A 19,898-nucleotide genomic window follows, 5' to 3' on the forward strand; every position below is an offset into this window, starting at 1 on the left:
GTACTATCCTAGAGAACACAGGAGAGAAAGTACCGATTGCCTTAGACAACAAGGTTGCATTTCCTCACTTTGGCCAGCCTCACACCCCAGCCCTGAACTTTCAATCTGAACACTTGGTCAGTGGTGAGAGAAGTGGCCGTGAGTCTAGCTGGGGCACCCTGAAGAGTTTAACAGCCACGCGGCCAGAAACACATTCATCTTTCACATAAAATAACAGAAGTAAAAATATTTATTTTATCTTAAAAATCTGGTCCCGCAAAAAGGCCAACACTTTTTTCAGTTCACGGTCTTGACCTTTCAAAGAAGAAATCTTTCAACTGAGAGGTGAGTTAATTAAAGGAATTTCAGAGGCGCTTTCAGATTTCTTATAAACCAGTAAACCAAGCAACCCTGGACTTCTAGTTTACTGAGCTCCTTCTTCTAGCCATTCACAGTTCCTGAAGGAGAAAAGAAGTTGTTTGCAGATAAGGCACTTTAGAAACCACCAAAGAGAAAACCCAAGTCTGCCAGGAGCTGCACTGTGAACATGTGAGCCGAGAGGGCCACCAGCAGACAGAGTGCCAACTCCCACAGCTCCATGACAACAGCTTCCACCTTCCTGCCCCAACACTGTTCCGTCTGGCTTCCAGCACCCGCCTTGGCTCTGTGTTGCCTACCTGGCCTAGAATACATGGAAACCAGACAACTGGCCAGAGATGAACACTGCTGCCTGAAGCTCAGGGCAGCTGCCCACAGTGAGGAATCCCTTCAGAAGCCCCTGCTGGGGCACGCCGAGGGAGCAGTTCCTTTTGCAAAGATGAGTTAGTGCGGATCAGCACATTAGCAAAGCAAAATATTTAAACATTTTTAAAAGCTGCTAATCCTTCCAATTTCCCTCCTGATTGTAGCTCAAGCTGCAGCCGCTAAACCTGCTAAAAATCAGGAAGAAACCCCTCCTCTGGAGGGCAGATGGACTGAAGTGGCTACAGCCAGTGTGGGTACGGAAAGCCTCCCGCTGAACTGTGATCATGTGACACCTGCAGACCCTGGGAAGGGCTGATCTGAATCCAGGCAGCAAACTCAACCTATTCTTTTGCTTTGGGGGCTTGTGTTTAATACGGGTCATTGCGATGGAAGAAGTCTCAGAGTCTCTCTCACATCAAGAGGACAGATGGGGACAGGGATCCTGGAGCTTTTCTTCTCCGGTGTTCTGGTTGTATACTTGAATCCCAGGAAACATTGTGACACGGTGCCAATTTACTGCCAAACATGCCCGGTTTGTCAACAGAGCCAGACAAGGAGGAGAGGAGAGATTCATGCCCCAAACACAGGCCAGCTGAGGAGGGCTTCGTCCTCCTTCCTTTGGCCCAGACGAGGGAGCGCCTTCCCAGAAGTCACATGAGGAAAAACTGTGCTCAGGTCAGAACTGGACCCAGCCTGTGCCTGGCTGGGTCTGGCTGGAAGTTGATCTGTAAAGAGAAGACAGGGAAGGGTGGGGGAGTTCAGATCTTTGAAAATACAAAGCAGATAAAAGTTGGTTTCTCTCTGGACAGAAAAAGCTCTAAGAAGCCAGTTCCTAAATGTTCTAGAGCAGCAGTCAGCAAACTTTGGCACAGAGACCAAATCTGGCCCTCGATGTTTTTGTTTTTTTTTTAAATAGTTAATGTAACTGTATTTATCAAAGTTTTTTGTTTGTGGTTTTTTTTTTTTTTTTTTGAGACAGGGTCTCACTGTCGCCCAGGCTGGAATGCAGTGGCACACTCAAGGCCAACTGTAGCCTCAACCTCTTGAGCTCAAGCGATCCTCCTACCTCAGCCTCCCTAGTAGCTGGAACTACATGACCAGTTAATTTTTGTATTTCTTTTAGTAGACACAGAGTTTTGCCATGTTGCCCAGGCTGGTCTCGAACTCCTGGCCTCAAGTGATCTGCCTGCTTTGGCCTCCCAAAGTGCTGGGATTACAGGCGTGAGCCAACATGCCTGGCCGAAGAGTCTTAACCCCTTTCCCATGTAGAAAAGAGTATATAGCTCACTGCCAGCCCTCATTTAATTTTACATAAACATGCTCTTTGAGGCTGAAGCAAATCTGACTGATTTTCAACGTGAAAATAAAACATAAAAACTGTTCTTGGAGTTATTTCAGAATCATCTGAATAATCAGAACTGTCTGTTTTGGAAAAATCAGACTCCTCAAATGAATCTTAGGCTAAAAACTGTTCAAGAACGATGTTAACATCACATGTAAGAATGCTGCGTTTTCTAGGATTTGACTTTTTCAGTAATCAATAATTACTATATTTTGGGCCGGGCATGGTAGTTCACGCCTGTAATCCCAGCACTCTGGGAGGCTGAGGTAGGCGGACTGCTGGATTCCAGGAGTTCCAGACCAGCCTGGGCAACATAGCAAAACCCCGCCTCTACTAAAAATACAAAAAATTAGCCGGGTGTGGTGGCAATTGCCTGTAGTCCCAGCTACTCAGGAGGCTGAGGGATAATCACCTGAGCCTGGAAGGTCAAGGACGCAGTGAGCCGACATCACGCCACTGCACTCCAGCCTAGGCAACCAGAGTGAAACCTTGTCTCAAAAAAAAAAAAAAAAAAAAACACAGAATTACTATATTTTGTAAATGGAAATACCACTATTAAAAACAGAATGCTATAAATAGAATGTCTTTTGTTCCAAAGCTGATATACTAGAGCGATGCAAAAATAATATAAAAGCAATATATTTTGTGGCAAAGTTATCTCAGGGTCAACGCTGCAGTCTGAAGTGCCACTGGCAAGTTTTCTCAGGGCAAACAGGAAAAGGGTTACAGTCCTCATTTCATGCCTCTGTTTTTTTTGTTTGTTTATTTGTTTTTTGAGATGGAGTCTTGCTCTTGTGACCCAGGCTGGACTAGAGTGGCATGATGTCAGCTGACTGCAATCTCCCGGGTTCAAGCAATTCTCGTGCCTCAGCCTCCCAAGTAGCTGGGATTACAGGCACCGCCCCACCACGCCCAACTAATTTTTGTGTACTTAGTAGAGATGGGGTTTGACCATGTTGGCCAGGCTGGTCTTCAACTCCTGACCTCAGGTGATCCGCCCGCCTGGGAATCCCAAAGTGCTGGGATTACAGGCATGAGCCACCGCGCCCAGCCCATGCCTCTATTTTTGTAAATAAAATTTTACTGGCACACAGCCATGCTGATTTGTTTACATATTGTCTGTGGCTGCTTTTGTGCAACAAGAGCAGAACTGAGTAGCTAGAACGAAGACCACACGGCCTGAATAGTCTAAACTATTTGCTATCTAGTCCTTTACAGAAAATGTGGCTGGGCACACGCTCGTGCCTATAATCCCAGCACTCTGGGAGGCCGAGGCAGGCAGATCGCTTGAGCCCAGGAGTTCAAGACCAGCCTGCGCAACATGGCAAAACCCCGTATCTATGAAAAAATACAAAAAATAGCTGGCATGGTGATATGTACCTGTAGAGCCAGCAACATGGGAGAATGTGGTTGCAGTAAGCCGTGATAGTGCCACTGCACTCCAGCCTGGGTGACAGAGAGAGACCCTGTCTCAAAACATGAAAAGAAAAAGAAAATGTGTGCTGACCCCTGTCCTAGAATCTGTCCATGTAAATAATAGTGCAGTAGGAATTTAGTATCTTTTCACCCTGGCCCCAAGTAAAGTCTTGAGATCTTATGGAGTCAGAGAAGACAAGCCACCTTGCCTCAGGCGTTCTGTGAGGATGGGCTGAGGCTGGAGCCTGGGTCTGAACTCTCAGTCCACTATTTTGGGGAAGGTGGGAGATGGGGTATAGAAGATGGAGGTACTGGGGACAAGCCAAAGCACATGGGAAGGCGGTTTAAAGGCCCAGATTTGCAAAGGGTTGCCCCAGGCTATATAGCACTGGAAAGCAGCAAAACCTCCATGGAAAGAGGTGTGCCACCCAAAGCAGGCACGCTGGGGCTCTGTCCTCTGGCTGGCTTGAAAACATCCAAATCAGGCCAGCCGCGGCGGCTCATGCCTGTAATCCCAGTACTTTGGGAGGACGAGGCAGGTGGATCGCCTGAGGTCAGGAGTTCAAGACAACCCTGACGAACATGGTAAAACCCCATCTCTACTAAAAATACAAAAAATTAGCCAGGCATGGTGGCAGGTGCCTGTAATCCCAGCTACTCAGGAGGCTGAGGCAGGAGAATAGCTTGAACCTGGGAGGCAGAGGTTGCAGCGAGCCAAGATCATGCCATTGCACTTCAGCCTGGGCAACAAGAGCAAAACTCCCTCAAAAAAAAAAAAAAAGAAAAGAAAACATCCAAATTAAAACTGTTACTCCTAATCCTAACACCAGAAGGCAGGCGTGTGGAACAATACCAGGTTTGTAGAGCAACGGCCCTGGCCCCAGCCCCTCCGCAGAACATGGCCCTCCTTACCCTGTAGATTTGGTAAAGTCTCCCCAGATGTCAGCGGTGGCAGGATTGGGCTGTGGCCAGGGTACAGGAGCACCTCCTATTGATGTTCCCGAGTCCGACCCGTAGGAAGAGAAGCGGGGACAGAGAAGTCAGAGGCCTGTCTTTCTGGTTGTTTCAATGACCAAATCATGAGACTCAGTGATCAGTCTCATGACACCAGGTAGCTGGGAAAGCCACACCAGACATGCTTTTGGGCAACAAAACACCCTGAGTTGCCACACTTCCAGCATCTTCTCACCAGCCCTTGTGCGCTCTGGAGAAAATGCAGAAAGCCACATACAAGGTGGAACGAGGGGTGCCCACGGGATGGGTGGTTAGTCTCACATCATCTAACATGCATACCTGAAGCTGACTTTGTTATCAACCATTTATGCTGAAATCTATTTAAAATTTACTATAACCCGTCTTAGCTTCTTGAACGGAGAATGTCCACCAAAACCACAAGATCATCTTCATATCAAGCCTGCACTACCATGTCTGGATGAACTGGCTGAGAACACTATGTGCCAGCCACGTGCAAAGTCCCAGGCCCCAAACTGGTTAGGGGTCAGGAAGAGCATTCCAAAGAGCTCACACAGAAGCTCAATCCTATCTCTCCACCAAGGTAGGCGATGCCATGGGGCTGCAATGCCTGCTTTTGTGCTTTTCAGGCACCTCCCCCAGTGCTGCCAACTGCCCTTCTGAAGGGCCTGTGTTTGCCACCCTCCGCCTTGGCACTAAGTTGCTATTTCTAATCTGCTCTGGGCCAGGAGAACAGATAAAACTAGGGCCCTCAATGGTTTAGAGTTTTACAGTTCACCAAGTGCTCAAGGCACATTATCTTCTGTGAATGTCACCCCAGCCCCTAGGGAAAGACAGACTGGGATGAGCCACGTGACTGTGCAGGTCATTTCAGTTTCCATTCTCCTACCTCTAAAATGCTGAAAATAACAGGAACTACTCCATAGGACTGGTGTGAGGATTAAATATCCACGGACTGCTTAGAACAGGTCCAGCATATAGTGGCAATAACAATATTAATGAGATCTAACATTCAGTGAGCACTTAGAATGTTCCAAAAATTGTTCTAAGTGCTATACATAGATCAGCTTATTTGATCCTCACAAGAAACTTATATTTTAATTATCATTACTTCCCCTATCCTACAGATGAGAAAAATGAGGCATGGAGAAGTGATTTTCTAAAGATCACAAAACTGGGCTGGGCACAGTGGCTCAGCCTGTAATCCCAGCGCTTTGGGTGGCTGAAGCAGGTAGATCACCTGAGGTCAGGAGTTCGAGACCAGCCTGGCCAACATGGTGAAACCTCTGTCTCTACTAAAAATACAAAAATTAGCCAGGTATGGTGGTGCATGCCTGTAATGCCAGCTACTTGGGAGGCTGAGGCAGGAGAATTGCTTGAACCCAGGAAGCGGAGGTTGCAGTAAGCTGAGATCATGCCACTGCACTCCAGCATGGGCAACAGAGTGAGACTCCTTCTTAAAAATAAATAAGTAGGCGAGGTGCGGTGGCTCATGCCTGTAATCCCAGCACTTTGGGAGGTCAAGGCGGGAGGATCACCTGAGGTCGGGAGTTCAAGACCAGCCTGACCAACATGGAGAAACCCCGTCTCTACTAAAAATACAAAATTAGCCACGTGAGGTGGCGCATGCCTGTAATCCCAGCTACTTGGGAGGCTGAGGCAGGAGAGTTGCTTGAACCCAGGAAGCAGAGGTTGTGGTAAGCCGAGATTGCGCCATCACACTCCAGCCTGGGCAACAAGAGCAAAAAACTCCATCTCAAAAATAAAAAATAAATAAATATCACAAACTAGTAAGCTGAAATTTGAACCCAACCATATTGTTCATATAGTAAGTGCTTCATAAATGTTGATATTCATGACTTATTATCTGACACCATTTTGTTTGCTGACATGCTAACTGCCTGTCTCAGACACCAGAAAACAAGCCCTTGAGAGCTGAAACTGGATGCTATACCTACCAGTGCCTAGAACTCTACCTGGCACACAGCAAGCGCACCACATTAAAATTAAAATGCTGTTAAAAATGCATCAGCAAGGCCAGGCACGGTGGCTCATGCCTGTAATCCCAGCACTTTGGGAGGCTGAGGCGGGCAGATCACGAGGTCAGGAGATCGAGACCATCCTGGCCAACACAGTGAAACCCTGTCTCTACTAAAAATACAAAACTTAGCTGGGCATGGTGGTGCGTGCCTGTAATCTCAGCTACTCGGGAGGCTGAAGCAGAAGAATCACTTGAACCCAGGAGGCGGAGGTTGCGGTGAGCCAAGAACATGCCACTGCTCTCCAGCCTGGGTGACAGAGCAAGACTCCATCTTAAATAAATAAATATCCATCAGCAACCCTGGTTGCTTAGGAAGGCCTAAGGTAGTAGCTCTCAGACTTTAGTCAACACACAAACAAGAACAGACATAAGGGCCGGGTGCAGTGGCTCACGCCTGTAATCCTAGCACTTTGGGAGGCTGAGGCGGGCGGATCACCTGAGGTTGGGAGTTCAAGACCAGCCTGACCAACATGGAGAAACCCCGTCTCTACTAAAATTACAAAATTAGCTGGGTGTGGAGGCGCATGCCTGTAAACCCAGCTACTCAGGAGACTGAGGCAGGAGAATCACTTGAACCCAGGAGGCAGAGGTTGCAGTGAGCCGAGATCACACCATTGCACTGCAGCCTAGGCAACAAGAGCAAAAAAACTCCATTTCAAAAAAAAAAAAGACACAAGAATGCAGATTCTTGCCCCCATCCCCCAGCGATGCCAAAGCAAGTGGTCCTATGACCCCACTCTGAGAAATAACACTTAAAGAACAGTTCCTGGTACCGGCAGGGGCTCTCTGACTGCCCCTCCTGCCACTCTCCAGGTTGGAGTATTCCCCACAGGACTGAAGTCTGAAGCTTGACCTCCAGATAGGGCAGCCAATGTTGGGGAGGCTTAGGAATCAGTAAAGCAGGAAGGCTTCCTGCCTGCAAGCTGGGGAGAGCTGTGTGCAGAAGGCACGCTGGTGACAATCGCCCAGCCCGGGGAAGGCCAGGAGCATCAAGCTGGGCTGGGCGGGGCGGCGGGGGGGGGGGTGGTGCAGGGAGGTAGAGGAAAAGGGCTGGCACCCCAGCGTGGTCAGAGGCTGACACTAGACACTCGCTTCCGGAATCCCAGGGTCTCCTAACGGCTCCTCAGCACAAACTGCCAGGGCAAATGCTCTCAGATTCCCACACCCGAGGTGCTCACTCCAAACGAAATCTCATTTCCCACCACTCACCTTGGCACACCTTATGCTGTACCCATCTCCCTAAATACACCGGATGTCTAAAAGTCTGGGCCTCATTCTTGTTCTTCTCTCTGCCTGGAATGCCAACCACTCCCACTCTATCTCCTTCCTTCAAGGTCCAGATCAATGTCACCTCTTTCATGAAACCTCTCCAGATCACAGCAGCTGATGGTGGGTCTAGGCCCTACACATTTGGTCTCTGTGCTGTGACTCATCTCTCTCACTACACGTGAGCAGAGACTGTGTCTCCATTACCCACTCACTCAATACCCACTGAGCAGACACTGGGAACCAGGAACCGACATGTTGATGATTTCACAGTAACAAACAAGTCGCAGCCCTGGCCTCTCAGGGGAGGGCAGACGCCCTAAAGGCCAAGTAGGAGGAGCCCCTTACCCAGCGTGTGCAGAATGAGCTTTGGGTGCCCGCCTTCTTTGACACGGACAGGTACTACATGACCAATCCGTGTGTGTAACAGGGGAAAACCATGGGGCCTGGCTGCCAGTGAGAAGAGGAGCCGGCAGATACTGATGCAGCAGTCACCCACTGAGCACTAACCTGAACTGGGAGCAACTGTTGGCTGGACGAGGGATCCCCCCACAGCCAACTGCTCCCCAGGGGGAGGGATCAGGGTGGAGGTTTTCCCCCCTGGGGGAGGGGGAAGCAGGCTCAGCCCTCCTGTGCTGGCAGGCCGGACTCGGGGATTCCCAGCTGCTCCTTCCTTCTTCTTCATGTTCTAAAGAGGGAAGAGGAATGCAAATCAGCCCGTTCTGCTGGAGTCCCAATGCTACCAGAAAACCCCACAAGGAGGGCCAAGGTGACCCCAGACCCCCAACATCTGTGTAACCAAAAGATGGTCCTACGTAGCACCTCCATTGCTATGAGCTATACTTAGTGCATCATCATTCTGAATCTCTCACAAATAAGGTCCATTTTAAAACCCAGCACCCCCACTTCATTCCTCAGGGAAATGCAGATCAAAGCTATAATGATATACCATTACACGCTCACCAGAATGGCTAAAATGCAGATTATCAAGTATTGACTACGATATGAAGTAACCATTCACGCGCTGCTGGCTGAAGTGTAAACTGGTAAAACTACTTTGAAAAATTATTTGAAAGGATCTATAAAGCTCAACATAGGAACTTAAACTTATATTCCGCAATTCCACTCCTAGATATAAACCAACAGAAATCATACATATATGCACCAAAAACATGAACTCAAACATCTACAGCAGCATTATTTGTAATCGCCCCAAACTGGAAACTACCCAAATGTCCATCATCAGTAAAACATAAATAAATCGGGTGAATTCTCACAATGGTACATGCCACAACAAGAATGAACAAACTACACACAACACCATGGATGACTCTCACAAAAATTACATTGAGTAAAAGAAAGAAATCATTCCAAATCAAGATTAGGTGTATGATTCAATTCATGAAAGTTAAGAACAAACACAATCTAGGGTATGTGAAGTCAGGATGGGGTTACTCAGGGTAGTTACTGGGAGGGGCCAGGAGAGGTGTTTCCAGAGTGCTGACAATCTTTTGCATCTTGAGCAAGGTGCAAGTTTATAAATTGAGTTTTTTGTTTTGTTTTGTTTTGTTTTTTGAGCCAGAGTTTTGCTCTTGTTGTCCAGGCTGGAGTGCAATGAATGGCTCGATCTCGGCTCACTGCAACCTCCGCCTCCCAGGTTCAAGCCAATTCTCCTGCCTCAGCCTCCGGAGTAGCTGGGATTACAGCCATGGGCCACCATGCCCGGCTAATTTTGTATTTTTAGTAGAGACAGAGTTTGTCCATGTTGGTCAGACTGGTCTCGGACTCCCGACCTCAGGTGATCCGCCCACCTCGGCCTCCCAAAGTGCTGGGATTACAGGCGTGAGCCACCACTCCCAGCCTATAAATTAGATTTTTAAAATTTCACAGAATTCTGCATTTATGATTTGTACACTTTTTTACATGCACATTATACTTCAAGAAAATGCTTAAAAAAAAAAACTGAGCACCAAGCATGAGCCAGAAACCAGCACAAGTTACACAGATGAAGATAATGTGTTCCCTACTTGTGAGGAAAGCAGCAGCTTAATAAAATTGTAAGTCCAACCCTGAAGTCAAAAGACCTCAAAGACCTCAGTGTGAGGACAGCTGTGCCAGTTACTTCTAGCTCTGTGACCCTGGGCAAGTCCCCAACCCTCCCTAAGCCTCCATTTCCTCATCTCATGGAGGAAAGGGAGAGGATGTTTAATTCACATGAGAAATGCCTAAAAAAAAAAAAAAAAACAAAACAAAAAAACAAAAAAAAAACAAACAAAAAAAAAAAAAAAAAAAAAACACTACCTGGCCCACAGCTGATGCTCATTAAATGTTAGTTTCCTCCAAGCGAGAGAAAGAATCACATCCCAACCAGTCCACTGGATTGGACTTGCATTTCTCTCTTAAGGGCCAGCTGGCCAACTTCAAGGATCCCAAATCATCACCAGCACGAAGCAGAAAAGAGGAGAAAGAGTAAGTAAAGAGGAAAGGCATTATTTTAGAGTTACAAAGCTTCAAAAAACAAATCCATGTCAACACAGTATTCCTAGCAAAAACAAAAACCAATCCACTTGGTCCTTGGGTCCCCGCAATCATGACTCTGACCTCATCTCCCCTCTCCACCCTTGCAGCCAGGTAAAGGCCAACTTTAGGCAACCCAGCCCAGCTCAGCCCAGCCCAGCCTGTTCCTATGAACAGGAGCTGATGGGGGGAAGCCAGAGGCAGAGCAGCTCAGAACGAAGACACAGGAGCCAGGACAACACCATCAGCACAAGCTGCCCAGGACTCCCAGCGCCCACCTCAACGCCTTCCTGCCAGAACTCTCCCAAATCTTCCTTATTCAAGGCACAGCCTGGGATGAGCACACAGGTCCCTCCTGATGCACTCTAATAGCTAGGACAGAAACACCACCTCTGGCAGCAAATGACTGATGCTCCTTCTCAGTTCAGAGGCTTTGCACCTGCTGTTCCTCTGTGTGAACCACTCTTTGATCACTCTTCCCTTGCCTACAGGTCCCTTCTTCCAGGAAGCCTTCCTTGGTTCCCACAACTATGGGCTGCACACCCTTCCTCTAGGAGCCCACGGCACCCAGGGCATCCCTTAGTCATGGAACCTTTCCTGCCATATTGTTATCACATTTTTACCTGCCTGTCTCAGCTCAACTCTGAGCTCCATGAGAACAGAGGTCTCTCGTTCACCCCGATGCAGGACCTGGCACAAGGCAGATGCTCACTAAACATCTGCTGAACTGAAGGAGCTGAACTGTAAGAAGAGCGATGGGCTCTGGGGCTGGGTGGCCACAAGTATCACGTGACCACAGCCACCACAGCCAAGCAAGGGTAGAACTCACTGCGATGTTGAGCTTGATGGTCTGGCCCTCCTTGAAGCCCAGGTCCAGTTTAGGGCCTTGGTCTGGGTTCTGGGCTTGTTTTGCAAATTCACACTGCTGTTTCACCCACCTGCGGAGAGAACATGAGGAAAAAGGTGAGGAAGGAAGAGACCAGCTGCCCTGCAATCACTGGCTCACTTCACTACTGCCTGCTATCAGTCCAGGCTGAGCCTCGTAGTGAGACGGAGTGCTGGAAAGAGTGCAGGCTTGGGAGTGAGGCCTGAATTCAAATCCCGATCTGACACTTAAGTAGCGGCATGCACATTGGTTTCCTCATCAGCAAAATATGCCCACAATTCTGTAGGTCTTCAAGATGGCTACGAATGCAGCGAGATCACTTACGTAGAGGGTCCTAACACTGCCTCTAGGACACGTGAGAGCCTGCCCTTCCCTCTACAGTATATGACATGAGAACTAAGATGCGGTCTCTACACACCCTCAAACACTCAGAAGGCAGACGGGGGGACAAGACAGATACCCAGAAGTAGAGGGCAACACAAAGGTCCCCCACCCTCCATACCACACCACCCAGCAGCATCGGTAAGGGAAGAGCCAGAGGCGCCCATGTGAGTGGCCGGGCACAGCCCACTCACTGGCAGCCTGAGTTCGAGCCCTGCAGATGGTGGAGGAGGACTTCCTGCCCTGTCTCTTAGCTTCAGAAAAGGACATCAGGGCATCTGCTGGGTGCCCTGGGAATCCAAGCGCCATTGATTACATGGAGGAGCAGGCCCAGAAAGGCCACAGGAGCCTGATGAGGACTCTGGCTGCTCAGGGGACTGGTAAGGGGAGACAGGTGGCAGGCCCGAAGGCTGGGATGGTAGAGATGAGCCTCGGGTAAAAGAGAAGGCTTTACAGCAGAGATGAACATTGGCAGAGCAGAGAGGTGGCTTGTCCTGGGTTCTCCTGAGTCTCTGCTGCCAGACAAATCACACACAAACACTTGGGTATCCTAACCTGGGAGATCATTCTGTCCAGGGAAAGAAGGGAGGGGCATGAGCATGTGTCTCCCAGACCCACTCACTTGAAATGGTCCTGCAATGCAACATTGAAGTCAAAGGCATCACCTCGGTCCCCGAAGCCAATTCCAATAAACGCCCGTCGCCCTGGGGGACAACACATGATCAACCCACCTTCCAAAGGCAGAGAAAACCTTTCCCAAGAGGAGGAAGCACCAGGACCCATGCCTACCGTTTCCATCTTCGATGCGGATCACGAAGTACCTGCTGGAATCCGTCACACTCTCCACAGCTGTGCCAGGAAACTGATCCACCGGGGCCTGAGCAAAGAGCTCCCCTGAAAGCACAGGTTAGGCTGAGCGCTGAGCCCCCTTCCAGCCAAGTGTTTCTACCACACTACTGGGCCTTTTGCCCGCAAGGCATCTCTAACCAGCTGAGACAGATCGGCAAACCTTACTGTGGGATTCAAATCGAATCCATTCTTGCTAAAGGGAAGACACAGAAAATATAACCAAGGAAAGGCTTAAGTCAGAGAGCTTACAGGTCAAATCTAGCTCACAGTTTGGTATTCTGCCTGGCCTCTCTTAAAATTAAGCTTTATTAATGCTGAGCCTCCAAGCCCACCTGAGAATAAGCTGGAGCTGCTAGCCCATCCGTTCCATCTGCTTTACCCACTTATATTACCTGAACCCTGAGTGTCCTAGAACAGGTGAACCCTGGCCTAGGTAATCACACCTGCTGAAGAGGCCTAGTACCTGAGGCAGGACTATAAGAGGGGCCAGTGAGTCCCGAGGAAAGAAGGGAGGAAGTTTTCACACCCATAGGGAATCTGAAGCAGGCTGATTTAATTCAATCTGAGACAGGGCAAGCGTGACTAGCTTTAAAAGAAGCCCTTGTGAAACACATCACCTTGTCAACTACAGCACTCGACAGTGCGGCGCAACATAAAATTTCCACGAGCATTTATGACTGGCATCAGTTTTTCCCATTTGCTGACGTCTGTTGTTGCTTTTAGTATTTTTTGTTTTGTTTTTTAGAAACAGGGTCATGGAGTGGGTGTGGTCCCAGCACTTTGGGAGGCTGAAGTGGGGTGCGTTGCTTGAGCCCAGGAATTTGATTCATACCTTTTTTTTTCTTTTTTTTCCTGAGATGGAGTCTCCCTCTGTCACCCAGGCTGGAGTGCAGTGGCGCAATCTCGGCTCACTGCAACCTCCGCCTCCCAGGTTCAAGTGATTCTCCTGCCTCAGCCTCCCAAGTAGCTGGGATTACAGGCATGCACCACCACGCCCCACTAGTTTTTGTATTTTTAGTAGAGACAGTGTTTCACCATGTTGGCCAGGCTGGTCTTGAATGCCTGACCTCAGGTGATCTGCCTGCCTCAGCCTCCCAAAGTGCTGGGATTACAGGCGTGAGCCACTGCACCCAGCCCAGCCCAGCCCAGGAATTTGAGACTAGCATGAGCAAGATGGTGAAACCTGGTCTCTACAAAAAAATACAAAAATAAGCCAGGCATGGTGGCATGCACATTTAGTTCCAGCTCCCTGGGAGGCTGAGGCAGGAGGATCCCTGACCCCAGGAGTTGGAGGCTGCAGTGAGCTGAGATTGTGCCACTGCACTCCAGCCAACATGACAAGGAAAAAAAAAAAAAAAAAAGAAAGAAACAGGGTCATGCTCTGTTGCCCAGATTGAAGTGCAGTGTGCAGTGCACCATAGCTCACTGCAGCCTCGAACTCCTGGGCTCAAGTAATCTTCCCGCTTCAGCCTCTCACGTAGCTGGGAATACAGGCACATGCCACCATGCCCACTCAATTTTTGTTAGAGATAGGGTCTTGATATGTTGCCCAGGCTGGTCTCTAACTCCTGGTCTCAAGCGATCCTCCCACCTTGGCCTCCCAAAGCCCTGGGATTATAAGCGTGAGTCACCACACCTGGCTGGTGCTTTAAGTATTTAACCAAATATCTTCTACTGAATCCTGTGGTTTAGAGATAACTTTGTTTTTTGTTTTTTGTTTTTTTTCCAAGACGGAGTTTCACTCTTGTTGCCCAGGCTGAAGTGCAACGGCACGATCTCGGCTCACTGCAACCTCCACCTCCCAGGTTCAAGCGATTCTCCTGCCTCAACCTCCCGAATAGCTGGGTTTACAGGCATGCACCACCACGCCCGGCTAATTTTGTATTTTTAGTAGAGGCGAGGTTTCTCCGTGTTGGTCAGGCTGGTCTCAAACTCCTGACCTCAGGTGATCTGCCTGCACTGGCCTCCCAAAGTGCTGGGATTACAGGCGGTGAGCCACCGTGCCTGGCCTTTTGTTTTGTTTTGTTTTCTTTTTGAGACAGTCTTGCTCTGTCACCCAGGCTGGAGTGCAATGGCGCAATCTCGGCTCACTGCTATCTCTACCTCCTCGGTTCAAGTGATTCTTGTGCCTCAGCCTCCCAAGTAGCTGGGATCACAGGTGTGCACCACCACGCCTGGCTAATTTTTGTATTTTTATTAGAGACAGGGTTTTGCCATATTGCCCAGGCTGCTCTGGAATTCCTGGGCTCAAGCGATCCACCTGTCTTGGCCTCCTAAAGTGCTAGGATTACAGGCATGAGCTACCATGCCCAGGTAAGAGGTAATTTTGTAATCAAGGCTGAACTGATTCAAAACCAACAGCCCTAGAGTCTGTGGTTTCTTGTCAATTTATCTGCCTTGTGTTCCAACCTCACCAAGATTCCTTCAGCCTACAGCAGTAGTTCTCAATCAGGGGTGATTTTGCTCCCCTGTCCCCAAGAAGACATCTGGCAATGTCTAGAGATAATTTTGATTGTCACAACTTGGAGGGTGCTACTGGCATCTGCTAGACATAGGCCAAGAATGCTGTGAAATGTCCTCACTGGGCTCCACAGCTCTCCAAAACAAAGACTCATCTGGCCCCAGGTGTCAACAGTGCTGAAGCTGAGAAAGCCTGGCCTAGAGTGATATGCTCATTACCTCATGGGAGAGTAAGAGACTAACATGACCCAGGCATGACCTTGAGCTAAGAGCACCTTGGGGTGGGTCCCACGGGGGAGGCTCAGCCCTAGGCAGTGGCTGTTACGTTAGGGAGTCATGTTAAAGTCACAGCTGGCTGGGCACAGTGGCTCACACCTGTAATCCCAACACTTTGGGAGGCCGAGGTGGGCGGATCACGAGGTCAGGAGTTCAAGAACAGCCTGGCCAATATGGTGAAACCCCGTCTATACTAAAAGTACAAAAAAAACTAGCTGGGCGTGGTGGGGGGGCGCCTGTAATCCCAGCTACTCGAGAGGCTGAGGCAGAGGTTGTGGTGAGCCGAGATCGTGCCACTGCACTCCAGCCTGGGTGACACAGAAAGACTCCGTCTAAAAAAAATGATTTTTTAAAATAAAGTCGCAGCTACCAAATTCCTCAGAGAACAAGAGGTGTTACCATTCTCTTATGACACTACCTGGGGTGTCCCAGCAATTCTTCAGCTAAAAGTCTCTGGTCTGGCCATGGCAGCTGCCTCTCCAAACTCCTCTGCCGCCAGTACCCAAGTTCCCGAAGAACACATCAATGCTTTGGGTTGCCTCGCAGTCCGTAAAGCATTACAGAAATATCTGCTCACTTCCTATTCTCCAACAATCTTATGAAGGAGGAACTAATATGATCCCCATTTCAACAAGGAGGCGGCCAAGGCCCCAGAGGTCATGTGGCTCACCCCACATCCAGCAGCTCAGGCAGAACATAGTTCTGAGAAGAGGCAGCCAGTTCTCTCTCTAAACTTTTGCACTTTCTCTTCTGCTCTACAAAGGAAAATCTCTACATACTAGAAAAAATAAATGACCCAATGTTGTGGCACCTGACTAAGCAGACACTGTGTCCGACCCCACTCGGGTTCTCGGCTGGGGGATTCCAGGTGCACTGCCCTCCACAGCTCACCCAGAGGCACAGGTGGCCCAGGACTTGTGAAGTTTCCCCCAAGACGATCTCTGCCAGCTGACCCCAACACAACCCAGCTCAGCTCGTCCTCTCACTAAAGAAAGAGCTGAGTAGGACAGTTTCCAGCTTCCACGGTTAATGGGTATGGTCAGCTCTGGGAGTTACCGCTGCATTGATAAACAATTCCTCAGTAGGAAGCAGAGCCCAGCGGCAGAGGGCTGTGCATCCTCACCCGCCTGTCTTCAAGGCCACTTCCAGGGCTTCCTACTTCCTACCAGGACCAAGCTGCGGTCTCCTCTCCTTGGCCTCCACATTTTCCTGAGGACTTCTAAAAGGAACTAGTGTTTGACATGAAATACTCATTTTTACACCTGGAGACGGTACTTTCTACAACTAAGGTGGGGGAATGGTACAGCTTAAAGGTACACACACGTCTCTGATTTTTCAGAACAGGTTCCCATGACCCCTGAGCAGCCTGGCCAGACCAGGCCACCTCTCCCTTCATAAAGTGGGGTGCGGCCCCTCAGCTTGGTGCAGCCTCCCTTGCGGTTACCTGACGTCCTGTCCTCCAGCTTGATGTAGGCCATCTGTCCCTTTGCAGTGATCCTCAGCCGGCCACTCCATGATGGCTGGTCCAGCTGCCACTCCGCGGCCCTAAGGGGACAAACACCACTGAACCTCTGCCAGAGGCTCCTGCTGTGTGACCCCAATGCTGGGAATGGAAAGGGCTGCTTATTCTAGCCCAAGAGTTGGCAAACATTTTCTGTAAAGAGTCAGAGAGTAAATATCTTTGGCTCTGCAGGCCACACAGCCTGTCACAACAAGGCAGCTCTGCTGCTGTAGGGTAAAAGCAGTATAGAACATGCACGCGGTGATGCTTTAGGTATCTTAACTATTTTCTACTGAGCACAGCTGTATTTCAATCAAAGTGTAGACACTGAAATCTGAAATTCATATAATGTTCCCAGTATGAAATACTCTCCTTTAAAAATTTTCCAAACCATTTAAAAAATGTAAAAACTATTCTTAGGTGTGAACCATACAAAAACACACTGGGTTGTCACTTGGTGACCCCCTCTCTAGACCACAGTGTCCTCCTCCACGTAGGACTTCCTTCCAGTTTCCTTCCTATAGAAGCAGCAGTGGCAGGGGCCTGATTCTGTTTCTGACACTGCTTGACCGCAGCAGTCAGAGCGACCATTTGAGACCAGTGAGACTATCTTGAAAGAAAAAGACGGCATGGAGCAATCACCAGAAGAGAAAAGGAGAACAACAGTACATGTGAGAAAAGTGAATGGGTCCTTAGGAAGAAACCCAGGAAACCATGAACCTACAGCAATGCCTCTTTTGGCTCTAATTTGTTTGAGACGGGGTCTCACTCTGTCGCCCGGGCTGAAGTGCAGTGGCGCAACCACGGCTCACTGAAGCCTCAACCTCCTGAGCTCAAGAGATCCTCCCACCTCAGCCTCCTGAGTAGCTGGGACTACAGGTGTGTACCAACACACCAGGCCAATTAAAAAAAATTATAGAGATAGGGTCTATGTTGCCCAGGCTGGTCCTGAAGTCTTGGGCTCAAGGGATCCTTCCACCGAGGCTTCCCAAAGTGTTGGGATTACAGGCGTGAGCCACCACAGCCAGCTGTTTTGACTCTTTTAAAGCATTAACTTCACATTTTAGTTCTAAGAAAAGGTCAGTTAAATCCCCAAATAGCAAGAACCGCAGGTGTTTCCAGGAGGCTTTTCTTAGAAGTCCCTATGCCAGTTCTCAAGAACCCTGGACGCCGCTGTCTTGAGGGCTGCACAAATGCAGATTCTCAATTCACAAATCAGCAGACTCAGTTCCTGTTCCTCTTACCAGGCCTGAGATTCAGGCTAAGGAGAGCTCCAAGACTTAAGTGCAGGCACTGGTAGTTTCCTCTAAGCTAAACCAGCCAGCCCTGACAATTCATAACCTCGCTCTCTGGGGCACCAAGAGGAACCAAATCCATCCTACTAAAGACCCAATAGGGGGCCGGGCGCGGTGGATCGTGCCTGTAATCCCAGCACTTTGGGAGGCCGAGGCGAGTGGACCACCTGAGGTAGGGAGTTCAAGACCAGCCTGACCAACATGGAGAAACCTCGTCTCTACTAAAAACACAAAATTAGTCGGGTGTGGTGGTGTATGACTGTAATCCCAGCTACTCGGGAGGCTGAGGCAGGAGAATCACTTGAATCCGGGAGGCGGAGGTTGCAGTGAGCCGAGATCGCACCATTGCACTCTAGCCTGGACAACAAGAGGGAAACTCTGTCTCAAAAAAAAAAAAAAAAAAAAAGACCCAACAGGAGATGGGGCTAGACGACCATCAATGGTTTGATGGTCCAACCACAGTTTGATGACAGAAAACAAATGTATTTTGGTTGTTGTTTTTGTTTTTATACTATTTTAAAATATGTCATGAATGTAATGTTCACTAACGCATCTTTTCACCATAAGATCAGCTATGAGCCCACGGTAACACAACTGGAAAGTAACAAGAGGAAATGTGGACGCTCCATCATTCTTGGGGTGCAGACCAATCCTGTATTTCCGAAAAACTTGGACAACCATCGCCTTCAAGAGCCACCCAGGCCCCCGCAAATACAAGCACTCCCCACCACCACTCAGTGCACAAAATAGCCATAGGCCAGGTTGTCTGTATGAAGTGTATCTTTTTTCTTTTAATATTTTTCGTCGTTTTGATAGATAACGCATACAAAGAGCAGTAAAACGCAAACAGCACAAAAGGGAAAGGAAGTTTCCTTCCAAGGGCGGTTCCCCTCCCCTAGGGCAGTTTTCCTGTGTTCCTTTGCAGAGATACTCTGTATGTTTACAAGCGTGTGTGTTTATTCGTCTCAGGTAGAGACCACAGAAATATAGATGGGGTCCTCCCAACTGCTCCAGGCTGTGATCAAGGGTGAAATTCGTGCGCAGGGATCTGGGTAGGAAGGGGTCCCTGGGCTTTGACCGTCACCTTAAAGCTCCCCGGGACCGGTCCTTTCAGCCGGCTCTGGGCTCCCTCCCCTCCTCTCGGGGATTTCCGTCTGTGATAGGGCACCTCCCCGCTTAAGGCTTTTCGAGGATCCCTTCAAGGCCACCGGTTAGCGCTGAAAGAGAAGCGTCCGTGACAACACCACCCCCGACCAAGTTTAGGGTACCCGGCAGCCCACCGGGGTCCCTAAGCGCTAGATACGGCTTTAACGCCCTCCCCGCCGCCAGGAGTCCCGTGCGTCGTACTGAGACGGGCGAAACTCTGGGTCCGCCTCCCTGCTCGGGCCTGGAACTGGAAGAAGCAGCAGCATTAGCTCCCCCTCGCCCCAAAACTGGCCAGGGCTGTCCTCGGTTCCCGCAGTGGGTGTGTCCGGGTGGCGGAGAAAGGGTTAAATTGGAGCTAGCCTGGTCTGGCGGTGGGTAGTCACCTGTAGCCACGGTTGGTAGCCCGCGGAGGGATGCGGTAGACGTGGACGTCAGGCTTGACACAGAGCACCGACTCGTACCCGCTCTCCTCCATCGCGACGCCAGGAGCCCACCGAACTTCCGGCTCCTTCCACCGTTCCTCTGTCCGACGGACGGAAGCGGTGCGACTCTGTGACCAGGTTTCGGCTAGAGCGGCAGCTCGCGGGCCTCAGCACCGCCTCGTTTGTGCGCCCTCTGCTGGAAACCCGGCTCAAGACACGCGGCGGGCGACCTCCGGAGGCTTCTCCCTCCCTCCAGAGGCTTCTCCTTCCCTCCAGACACCCTCCGACGCAAAGAAAGCGCCCTGCGCCCGCCATGGACAGACCCCTCTGTAACCCGTGGTCTGGGTGTGGATCATCCCCGTCGCTTCAGTTCTTAGGCCTGGGGCCCAGTTGACCGAGGGGCAA

General features: G+C 49.6%; 1 protein-coding gene across 2 annotated transcripts; it reads right to left on the minus strand.

Annotated features, from left to right (window-relative positions):
* Positions 1-211: 211 nt before the first annotated feature.
* Positions 212-19,674, minus strand: NECAP2 (NECAP endocytosis associated 2). 2 transcript variants are annotated; one of them, XM_004024751.5, is made up of 8 exons: positions 19,455-19,674; positions 16,574-16,674; positions 12,334-12,438; positions 12,167-12,248; positions 11,107-11,215; positions 8,271-8,448; positions 4,394-4,469; positions 212-1,448 (listed from the first exon to the last, which is right to left on the minus strand). In XM_004024751.5, the coding sequence occupies exons 1-8, from the start codon at positions 19,544-19,546 to the stop codon at positions 1,400-1,402; spliced, it is 792 nt and encodes a 263-aa protein (XP_004024800.1). In that variant the 5' UTR covers positions 19,547-19,674; the 3' UTR covers positions 212-1,399. The 2 variants fall into 2 exon arrangements, with proteins under 2 accessions (XP_004024800.1, XP_004024801.1); XM_004024752.5 differs by lacking the exon at positions 4,394-4,469 and having other exon boundaries at positions 19,455-19,623.
* Positions 19,675-19,898: the final 224 nt, after the last annotated feature.

Source organism: Gorilla gorilla, chromosome 1 (assembly GCF_029281585.2).
Source record: "Gorilla gorilla gorilla isolate KB3781 chromosome 1, NHGRI_mGorGor1-v2.1_pri, whole genome shotgun sequence".
Lineage (NCBI taxonomy): Eukaryota > Metazoa > Chordata > Mammalia > Primates > Hominidae > Gorilla > Gorilla gorilla.

Excerpts from the sequence above, each read along its gene's own strand:
- NECAP2 (XM_004024752.5), bottom strand. The coding sequence starts at position 19,546 with ATGGAGGAGAGCGGGTACGAGTCGGTGCTCTGTGTCAAGCCTGACGTC. Across the intron at positions 12,439-16,573 it reads GCTGGAGGACAGGACGTCAG|GGGAGCTCTTTGCTCAGGCC; the intron begins GTAACCGCAAGG and ends CTGTGCTTTCAG. Across the intron at positions 12,249-12,333 it reads CCGCATCGAAGATGGAAACG|GGCGACGGGCGTTTATTGGA; the intron begins GTAGGCATGGGT and ends GTTGTCCCCCAG.